At 48.2% G+C, this 11,053-nt stretch overlaps 1 protein-coding gene across 1 annotated transcript in view; it reads left to right on the top strand.

Annotated features, from left to right (window-relative positions):
* The window catches only part of DAAM2 (dishevelled associated activator of morphogenesis 2), a 214,619-nt gene extending 207,934 nt beyond the window's left edge, over window positions 1-6,685 (top strand). The window contains exons 25-26 of the mRNA XM_029911034.1: window positions 3,432-3,602; window positions 6,297-6,685. Coding sequence (XP_029766894.1) covers window positions 3,432-3,602; window positions 6,297-6,512 — 387 coding nt within the window. The 3' untranslated portion in view covers window positions 6,513-6,685. The remainder of the gene's footprint in view (window positions 1-3,431; window positions 3,603-6,296) is intronic.
* The last annotated feature ends 4,368 nt before the right edge of the window (window positions 6,686-11,053 follow it).

Here is an 11,053-nt window from a genome sequence, read left to right as displayed (position 1 = left end):
TTTCACTCTATATGCATCCGAAGAAGTGGGTTGTAGCCCACGAAAGCTTATGCTCTAATAAATTTGTTAGTCTCTAAGGTGCCACAAGTACTCCTGTTCTTTTTTAATAAAAAATAAGTAAATAAGATTTTTGGGGTCTGTTCAAAAGCATCTTGCAGTCTGGATTTGGCCCACGGTCCGCCTAATGACTGCCGCTGGACTAGCAGAAGGTCATATCAGTGGCAGAGTTGGGTCTAGAATCCATTCTTCTGGTTCATATTCCTCTGCTCCTACCACTTTTTCTGAGTGGGAGCCAGAGAGAAAACATTTAATTAAATAAACCATAATTTTGTTTCATAGTTCATTTGTTACCTTTCGTATAATTGTAGCTTGGTATGTTTCTACCTTTCATATTTCATTGCTTTACAGTAAGTGGATGTGGCATCATGAGGTGTCAGAGTGTATCCAGGACAGTCCTTCCTCAACGTTACTTCAAAATCTAGAACCAGTTATATTTATAAGACTCTCCAATAGTTATTTTTCTTTAACGAGGGTATTGTGCCTTTAAGGAGACAGTGGAATTCTGTGACTCCATTTAGTGGGAGGAGCAATGACCAGAGCATCCCTGCTAATGAAGCAAGAGTAGCTGGTGCAGGGGGGAGGGATAGCTCAGTGGTTTGAGCATTTGGCCTGCTAAACCCAGGGTTGTGAGTTCAATCCTTGAGGGGATCTGGGGCAAAAATCTATCTGGGAATTGGTCCTGCTTTGAGCACGGGGTTGGACTAGATGACCTCCTGAGATCCCTTCCAACCTTGATATTCTATGATAGCCATTGGGCAAATGGTAGCCAGGAGTGTAGAGTGTGTGCATGCAGGTTCCCCCCTTTTGAGGGAATTAAGAATGGCACTTGGGAACTACGCACATGTTATATGTAGGCAGGATTCAAGAGGCCCAGGAAAGGGGGGACTAGGCAGTACTTACGTACTCTGTGGGATTGCCCCTCCACTGGTTTAAACCAGTTTAGTATTTGTGCACCATCTCACTCAGCTTCCCAAAGTTCTATAATCCAGAGCAATGTTAAGATTCATTCCATTTCTGCGCTGGTGCTCCCATCCCTACCTACAAGAACCCCTGTGACAAACACTGACCATGGCTAGATGTAATGACTGCCCATTGTGTGGTGTTGCCAGGGACTAAACCCAGGATCTCCAGTGCTAAAAGCGCAAGCTTCTGCCACTTGATCTAACAGAGCAACTCTTCCTGCTGGCAGCAGTAATAACCTCTTATCCTTTGTGATCTAGATACTAGTAAGAAACTGTACAGAGTTGAGGATTTGGATTCTGGCCCGCCTTTGAGTAAATAAGAGTCATTCTGGCAAATTTTGTGGGAGTTCAAAGGGCAGGAAATTGCCTAGAACAAGAGAGTGACCATTTTTGTGCATGTTTTGTGTGGGGAAGGAATGTTGCTGGTCTTGATTTGTGCCTTTTTAGTTCTCTGCAAACCATGGCAATGAGTTAAATGGGAAAGGAATCCCTGACTAGGTCTGTCCCCCGTGGTCGTAGAATGTTCTGGGCTCTTTGTTCTGTGCATGATGGCAGTGTCTGTGCACTATGGAGGTCTCCCCTCTTTCTTCACCCCTCCCCCTGGCCTCCCTTGGCTGATTGGCCTCTAATGGTAAAAAGAGAGAACTAAGCAAAGGGATCTTCTTTTTCAGGTTCCAAAGGGGCTGTCTCCACAACCTCTGGCATGTCTCCCTGGGGAAGGGCTGGAGTCCCCAGCAGTCAAAACATATAATGCTTACTCTCTACCATAATTTTCTAAATATATATGTCCAGAGATGGGGGTTAAACTCAACACAACAGGCATCCATTGCCAGCCTGCATTTGTACCCTACAGTCTCTGATTCTCGGCTACTGCTGCTATGCCTCTTGTCATGCTCGCAACTTGTGCTGCTTGCAGCAAATTTTGTTTAATGTCAGCTACTCTGACTTTCTCTGTTGTTTGGGGTTTTTTGCCAAAAAGCAGCTGTTTACAAGAACTAGCCTATCGCTGCAAACTGCTTTGCACGAGCCTGGCAGGAAGAGCAAAGGAGAGGGAGCATGGGGAGAATCGCAAAATTTCACAGGCAGTGCCAGAAAGAAACTGTTCCTTCATCTGTCAGTCCTAGTGCAGCCATCAGAGTTGCAGGGGCTTCTGAGGCAGGATCCCAGAGTTTCTCGCTCATTTCCTGTTTGGGATACAAACTGCACAGCTCCTGGTCTCTCTCACGTTCTATAAAAACACCCAAGTGGGGAATGGGCAGCTGGATTGTCACCCCATGGACCAGGACCATTGTCATTTGTATTAATTGGATGTGCACCTGAAGCACTTTGCAGTGATCAAACGCAGTGAATCTATAGCCTGCAAGAGTCATGGTGTGGTTTGACGGCGGTGTGTCTGTCGGGAGGGTATGAACATCTACACTGGGGGAGTGTGTGGATATGTATGTGTTGGCTGAGAGTGCCTATGGGTGCTAGTGTGTGCGTGGATCAGTGTTGGGAACAAGAGTATCGTCGAGAGGGCATATGGCTCTGTGCGAGTATCGGCAGCAGGGCATGTGGGTGCGTGCGAGTTTATGGCTGTGTCCGAGTGGATGAGTATGATGATGTGTGCGTGTACTACTAATGGCGTGTCTGTGTCAGGGCTGCAGGGCTCATGACCCAGAGCCAGACTTTGCTGTGACTTCACCACAGCCAGATCAAGGCTGCCCTGTTACTGTAGTCCTGCCAGTTGGCAGCTTCCAAATGCTTCCCATAGCCTCAGCATTCGCCTTGTAAAATAAAGGCCACTTCTGATGTTTCCGCTCTCTTTTAAGTCCGCCTGGGAAAGCTGGCTGCTTTCCTTACCCTCCTCTCCTGCCCTGTCTGTTTGCAGCCTGGTTTCTGCCAGGCAATTCCCTTTATGTTTGCTCAGTGGTCTCCACAGTGAGGGATTACACGGAAGACACTGTCATGTTACGGCAAGAGTCCCTTAACCCCAGCCATGTTATCAATTGACTCAGAGGGGAGAGATGGGGGGAGGAGGCTCATTCGACCAGGCACAGTTTAGCACTCATTCCCTCATTGGTTACAGTGATGTTGCTGAGGTGTGGCTGCACAGCTGGTCTCTGAAATGACTCTGTGGCCCTCAGGCACTGGGCATTTTTTTTTTGACATTGGTGTTTAACTGGTGCCCTCCAAATCTGCCTGCAAATGCCAACTGGCTAGTTAGGGGAGCATCTTCTTCAGGGGAGAGATCAAATGGCCTTTCCTTAGCTAGCAGGGGATTGTGGAGGCGATTTCCCATTGGCCACAAAAGAACCTGAAGGGGCTTGAGTGTGGTGCAAAGCCATCCCTAGGCTTTATCTCCTTGACCCCCTTGAACAGCCCCTCTAATTGCCATGCTCGTGTTCTGTTCTTCTCCCTGTCTGACAGTACGCCAAGGCGCTGAAGCATTTTGGAGAGAATGAGGGCAAGATGCAGCCAGATGAATTTTTTGGCATCTTCGACACCTTCCTGCAGTCGTTCACAGAGGCCAAGCAAGATCTGGAGAATATGAGGAAGAAGAAAGAGGAGGAGGAGCGCAGGGCACGCATGGAGGCCATGGTGAGAACCCGGGGGAGGAGGCGTGGGGGAGGGGATGCCTCTTTCCTTGTTCTCAAGAGAACAGGGGCCAAGTGAGACGATTCCCCTGCTCATGTTCCATCCCTGTCACTGCTTCAGACACCACCTCTCACTGTCTCCTTTGTTCCCGCAAGCCTGGCTCTCCTCCACCTGTCCCTCATTTCTCATCTCCTCTCCCAGCTGCCTGTCCTCCCACTCCCTCTCCTGCCAAAGTGCTCCTTGGCTGTGTGCTTTCCCTCCCGCTGCAGGCCTTGTTATTGACACAGAGTTCTCAGTCATCAGGGGCAAACATCTGGTGGCTGCCTTGAAATCCCAGGGCCAACAAGAGGGGCTTCCAGCCCCCAGGGATCTGTTCTGCACTCTTCTCCCCAGAAAAAGTTGTGCTGCCCTGTCAAACCAGGGCATGCTGTTCCAGCCCCCAAGCTGCCTTCTTGACATCTGGGGGTCCCCACACCTGGAGGTTGCCATCCGGCCATTGGGCTGCCTCCCCTGCACACCTGGGGCATACCGTCCTCCTTAAGACTGATATTCCTGTTTTGAAGCACTTGGCACCAGATCCCACGCAGTCCTGCCAACTGGGCTGCTTCCGTTCAGACTGGATTATCATCTGTTCTGTGTCTGTCCCCGGACAGTGTGTTGTGACACAGGAGCACACTGGCGCCTGCCTTGCAGATACCAGCAGCCTTTCCCCCGGCTGCCCTCAATGCCATGGTCACTCAGGCTGCCTTCGGCCCTGACAGGGCAGGGAGAACGTGCATGCATCATTGATTCTCCTGCTGGAACTCCGATGTGTGAGTCCCTGGGGGTTGGGGTGAACTAACCTCCCACGTTCCTGAGGCCTGAGAACAGCTCAGCATTCCTCTACCTCCTTTTGTGCTGCCAGCACTTTAACTCCAGCAGTTACTGCAACCCAGGGCTTGCTTAGGAGGATCGCTGCTTTGAGCTTTTTTTTTTATTATTATTATTTTTATTTATTTATTTATTTTTAAACCACTCTGTTTGGCTTGGTTCAGAGGTGGAGGGGGGGATTAAGGAGAAATCCCAGGACTTCAGCATCGTCCTTGGAGTTGCTGTACGAGGGGCTTTAAAATGCCAGTACTTGGCATCGATTTATTAGTGCTTAGTATTTAAAAGTGAAGTGGTTCATTGTAAAAGTATGGGTATTGTAGGTCAGCAGCGCTGAGATGCCTCAACAGCCTGAGATAGCAGGAAGGCTGCAGGGGGCATGTGGGCAGAGCTATGTGTGGGGAGCCAAGGGCTAGGATGGCGCGGGGTGGGGGAGAGGGAAGACTCCAGGTCAGGGGTGAGGGACATAGGCAAAGCTGTGTGTAGGGAGCCCAGGGCTGGGATAACAGGGGGTGCTGCAGGCCAAGGGTGTGGGGCACTGACAAAGCTGTGTGTGGTCAGAACTGGAATAGCAGGGGATGTTGCACATTGCAATTTAGGTTTATTTCCTGTGTAGGTTGGTGGAGGAGGGGTATGTTTCCCCGTGTCCCATATTCAAACTTGATGGGATCCCTCTTTCCAGAAAATCTTTCCCTGTTGTAACCCACTTTCCTGAATGCCTCCCATCAGCCACCATGCTTCAGGGAAGAGCTAGTGAATAGGACCCCTTCACTGACCTAGAGAAGAGTTCTAGTTTATATATGGAGATGCACCTCCTGCATCCCAGGGGCTGACACAGAGAATGAGAGCATCGCGGTTGGGTCTGTGCATGTGGGACAGATCACCAGCCCTAACCCAAGGAGCCAGCCAGTGCTGGGGAGCTTAGATGGACGTTAGCGAGACAAACTCATATGGACAGACTCCTTGCTGGTGTCACTCCAGGGAAGCAGGGCATCACCCAGGGAAGAACTCAGCTAGTAAACTTAAAAAAAAAATTAAAAAAATCTACTGTTCTTTTTCATCACTGATGCTGTTAGTTGACTTTCTGCATCTCCTTCAGGTTGGACAGTTCAATTTGGCTGGTCTACTTCACTTTGTTTATAATTGGCTTCTCTTTCTGGATCTCTTTCTGTTGCCTTTGTGTTCCCATCACTGTAAGAGACTGACTCCATCCCAATGCATATGGTTTGATTGAATAACCACATTTCTATTCCTATTTGGGTTTATCAGCACACTCTGTGCTTAGTTTGGGGCCTAACCTACATCTCTCTATACTCTCTCCTCTTTTCACCTATGGGCTGGACTGTAACCTTCCACCCAGTCTGAATAAGGTGTAGCATGTGGCTGCCACTGCCCCAAGAGCAGACATGAACCAAATTGTAACTCTGAGTTTGGTCTCTGCTTCTCCCTTGCTCCAGGAGGGAAGTATCTGCAAATTACTTGCTTCCCCCTTTAATGCTGGGTTCAATGCAGGGCTGGTGCATTGGGGGGAAAGGAGGGGTAGACAAGACTCCACCCACTCCTTACCCACCTGCACAGGAGAATAGAGGAGCAGCCCAGTATGGCTGCTATCCCCCACACAGGCTCAGGCATAGGGTTTGAGGGGGTTTCTTATGCTTCCTTTCTCCCCCATGTGCAGCAGGGCTCAGAACTGAGCCCCCCTCTGTAATCTAGCTTTCCACATCACGGTAATCACCGTGGTATCTTAGTGCCTGCTTGACAACGTCCCTTAATAATACAATGTTCTGTCCAGCCCCAGCCAAGCCTAAATCCATGTGTCTTTCTCAACAGCTGAAAGAGCAGAGGGAGAAAGAGAGGCGACAAAAGAAAGCAAAGGCTGGCAGCATCTCCGAGGAGAGTGGGGAGTTCGACGACCTGGTGTCAGCCCTCAGGTCGGGCGAGGTCTTCGACAAAGACTTATCCAAGCTCAAGCGCAACCGTAAGCGTTCAGGGAACCAAGGCTTGGAGACGAGTCGGGAGCGGGCGGTGACCAAACTAAATTATTAACAACAAAAGGAAGGAGGGGATGTTAAAAGAAATAGAACCAACCCAAAGAAGATGACGACAAAGAACAAACCAAGAAAGATGAATGTGTGTGACAGCAATTGGCTGATGGTTGCCCCCAAGAGCTCACCCAGCCCATAGCTAGAGACGTTACCTTTTCATGACCAACTTTCCTCCCCTCCCGCCCCTCCCCCATGCGCCTAATGTGGAATGGCTGTAAAAGTGCCTCTGTGGAGCCAGCAGGGTTTGTGACTGGGCCATTCGGATCATTGGCCGATTTGCTTCTGGGAGTCCTGCCTCCAAGCTCAGCAAAGGCCTATTGATGACAACAGGAAGCACTTGGGCCTTGTGGACCACTCGGCAGCTGGGGGAAGATCGTTCGCTATGTGCCAAAGTACAAACAAGTAGTGTTCTCTGTCTGTTGAGACTAAGCAAGACCATCACGTCTCAGGCTGGCTCTGAACACACCTGACGCTTTCTTGAGATCTGGAGCAGCCTTCGGGAGTTTGCCAGGGAGTTCCTTTCCAGAACTGGATTTACAAAGAGTCATTGACTAGAACCTGAAAAATGCTTTTGATCTCATGTACTGTGTATTTTTATTTGTGCTTTTTGTGGCCTATAGTAGCCAAAGCAAATGACGCTCAGAGGGGAAGGACGGTGTTTGGAAATGAGATGGAGTCCTGGCTCGAAATCCAATAATCAGAATTGATAAAAACATTTACAAAACTTTTTTGATTTTTTTTTTGTTAAAGCCGTTTTCTGGAACCTGTTGAAGCTTCTAGGGATGTTCTAGAACCTGAAAAGTTGGGAGAGAGTGAAATACATGTTCTAGAATGGGTGCTCTGCGTTGGAGTCTAGAAAATGAACCCACAGCTGATCGGGGCCAGATCCAGATGCTCTTAGAGCCTACTGCCATTGCCCAAGGGTAGGAGGGTAATAGCCACCCAGGGCTGATAATTTCATACTGCTTTTGCATCATTTTGTTAGCGCAACCCAATGGAAATTGGGAACTGTATGGGATCATCACAAGGTCCTAAATAAAGACAGTCAAACGGGGTCACTGACAGTGGAAATGGGATATTTTTTTCCATTTGTTGCCAGCTACAACTTTATTGGAACAAACTAGAGCTTGCATCTAGGAAGTTGGCCTTCTCAGCAAACCCCTGCGGGAACCATAAAACATCATAATATGTGAAGATGTCAAAGGACAGCCATGTTACCCAGGGTCTTTGCCACTTGGAAGGTGTTGCTTGCAATGAAGGTGCCATAAACAAGACAGGAATTAATCAGGAGGACACCAATCTGAATGGGTCGAGGGCTTTGAAAATTTGTGTTAATTAATAGGAATTTTTTTATTAAAAAAATAAAAATGTAAAGCACACAGCCAAAAACAAACAAGCCAACAAGAAAGACACTGACTATTTTGTTGCTATTTCTGTTCACCTTCACGACTCTAGCCATGAGACTAGCTTATGCAGGTTGTCACGGTTTCTTTTGTCTTGTCTTCCTTAAGTGAGCTTTTTGGTTATCTTCCCACGGAGAGAAAAAGGAGGAGAAAGAAAGGAGTGTCTGGATGTGATACTGGATGAGAGAAAGAGACCCATCCTCTGCAAAATATGTATTAAAAAACAAACAGCAGGAAATCTCGCAGAATCTGGAGGAAGTCAGAAACAGCTCAGTTTGTCACTTTAATTACTTGGCTTTATTTTGCTCCAAATGTCACTTAATCTCAGGCTCGGCATTGAGTCTGCAGGACAAAACTCCGTGCCCCAGGCACACTGCCTGATCAGTATTATATTCAGACAACATCGGGGAAACACACTGTGGAGGTTCTCTGAACTCTTGGAAGATTAAATAATTATGTAAACTATGGAGATAAGAAAAAAAGTTTAAAACTGTAATGTTGTTTACTGTATTTTGAGTCTCCCACCCTAGAATTTCCCTATTGACGACATTCCAGACCACTGCACCTCTGCAGAATACTCATGGTGAAGAGCTGGTATCTTACAAGAGCTGCGTGCATTCTCCTTCAGTATTATTCCCTTCCCCCTCGGGGATTAGCAGTTAACAGAAATGTCCATTGTGGCAGACACAGGCACCTTTTAGGAGAGAGATTTTGTATTTTCATACCGGGTTTTGAAAGTTTAAGAAAAAAACCTCACATTTTTAAGCAATTTTTTAAAAACTCCAAAATAGATTTTTAAAAAATGTCTTTTGTAAATTATATTCACAAGCTCCTTGCTGCCCCCGTACTAGATTGGTGCTCTAGTCCAACACTATTTTTTTAAAGCATGCCATATAACCCACCCTGTAAGAGCCATATGAGATCGTGATACATGCCAAATTGGTATACATTGAGTTTAGTTTTTGGTAGTCTCCAAATTCCAAGTCTGAGATTTTTAAGGATTATAAATATTGGGATTTTTTAACCTGGTTTATCTTCCCTGGTTTTAGTGCTCACTCACTAATTCAGTTTAGTACCAAGGTCAGATTTCAGCCCTGGTTAAGCAGGTGTGACTCCATGGTTTCACTGGAGTTGTACCCTCTTGGCCCCCAGTCTAAGACTAATCCATTTTATAAGGAAAATTCAACAGGGGTTGAGATATCAAAGAAAATTCTGCTCAGGGGAAGAGCCTTGAATTTATGAGCTAGCATCTCCCCACCCTGTGCTTATCACCAGCAGGCTTGCGTTAGGCTTTCTGACACTCTAGTCACCTTGCAATGCCATGAATGTAGCAAAGGCAGAGAGAGGGAGGTTATGTTACAAAGAAGCCCACTGTCCATTCATCAGAATTGCACAGTCCAGCCCAAGATTTGCAGAGATCTCTGTGCGAGAGAGTCAAAGGGAGCTGGTGAAATCTTCCAACTCCCAAACTGGTGCACAAAGCACATAGGGTCATACCAGGCAGCTGTGGGCTGTACTGTGGATTTAGATTATTGTGACTGAAAAGCCTACAGGAGTCCATACACACCACCTAGATCTACTCCAGCTCCATTTTCTCAGCATCAGGTGTTTGAGTCTCTGATGCTTTTTTGCTCGAGTCTCTGATGCTGGATCAAGGCTGCTTTCTCCATCGTAAGGAGCCTTCAGCGCGTTCCCCTTCTCTGATCACCTGCCCCATAGCAAAATGTTCTTGGGAGGAGGAGGCCCCTGGTGAGGGCTTGGACACACTTGCGTTGAGTCATGAAGGTTGGCAGCGTTTCCTACCACTGACAGGTGGCAACAGGGAGAAAGGCCTGTTAACATGTTTTCATGGTATGCGAAGCGGCTGGCCACATGGGAAGGGAGGAGCAGCTGTAGGCCCTGCCCTGGAACCCACCTTCATGCTGGGATCACATTCCATCTTGATTTTAGACCTAGGGGTGCTGTGACTTAGTGCAACTCCCTTGTGCCATTTAAACACAGCTCTCTGGAGAGCCGCTAACTGGCTGAGGAAGGAAAATGGAGGTTGTGCTGCCCTGCCTAGTCTTTGTTCTCAAGTGAATGAGTTTGTATTAGCAGAGCCCCACAATGCACAGGATACAGGCTGTAATCGCTGACACAGTGACTGGTGCTCGCTGTGAGACCGTAAGAAACCGTAGGAGCTCCCTTCTGGGTTTTTGGTTGGTGGTTGTTTTTTCCCTTGGCTGAGTCTAGGAGCCAGCGTTCCCCAAGATTTGAAATAAAATGTCCATTTCCCCTGAACAAGAGGATACGAGTGTTGGAATTGAAGGGGGGGAGAGAGAGAACAGTTAAATGAAGGGGATCAGTCTGCAGTGCTCTCCCAATTTCCCATCTTCCCCAGTCCCTGGGATCTTCTCCCCGATTTGAGACTTGCCCTGCAATGTCATAGGGGCTCTGCTGCTTTTCCACCACCCCCTGTGCTCCTCTGCATCTTGGCTCAACCCAGCCCTGCAGCATCCCAGGAGCTGTCCCATCTCCACCTGCTCTGGTCCTAGCTCAGCCCTGCCAGTCTACACTAGCACTCCTATCATTGCAAGCACCAGTGGAGCTGCACCAAGCTACAGCTGTGGAAGAGCTTCCCTGAAACAGTCAGAGTAGGTGCAGCCTCAGTTTTTCCCTTGTGGGAACCCAATAGCATGTTTACCTTAAGGGGATCAGCTGCAATCACAGAGAGTCCTGCACATCTGTGGACCTGCCCTTGATCTCACAGCTCCCGGACTTGCTGCTAGAGCCAAAATCTTCTCGGCCATTGCCTTGGTAACCCCCAAGTGCCTCACTGCTGTCCAGGCCTTGCTCCACCCCACTCTGATACCTCCATGATCCTTCTGGGTAGGAACGTTTGTAGCGTGCAGCTGGCCCTTTGGGCTCATTGTGCATGGAAGGAAAATGGGGAACAGCACCGGCGTGGCTACGGTCCTTCCTGTCTCCTACCATTCCATTCAGCCTCCTACAAGAGCTGCTCACACACAGCCCCGGAGTAGCATGTTGGCAGGCAGAAAGCAGCAGCCCACAGGAGGGCAGCTTTAAGTACCGCCTCTTTCTTAGCTTAACTGAGGCACCTCCTGAAGCCTTCCCAGCAGCTCTTTCAGAGTACTTAAAC

Source organism: Terrapene carolina, unplaced genomic scaffold (genome assembly GCF_002925995.2).
Source record: "Terrapene carolina triunguis isolate 2854851 unplaced genomic scaffold, T_m_triunguis-2.0 Scaffold85, whole genome shotgun sequence".
Lineage (NCBI taxonomy): Eukaryota > Metazoa > Chordata > Testudines > Emydidae > Terrapene > Terrapene triunguis.
Note: the sequence above shows the minus strand (reverse complement) of the source record. Positions and strands in the feature narration are given on the sequence as shown.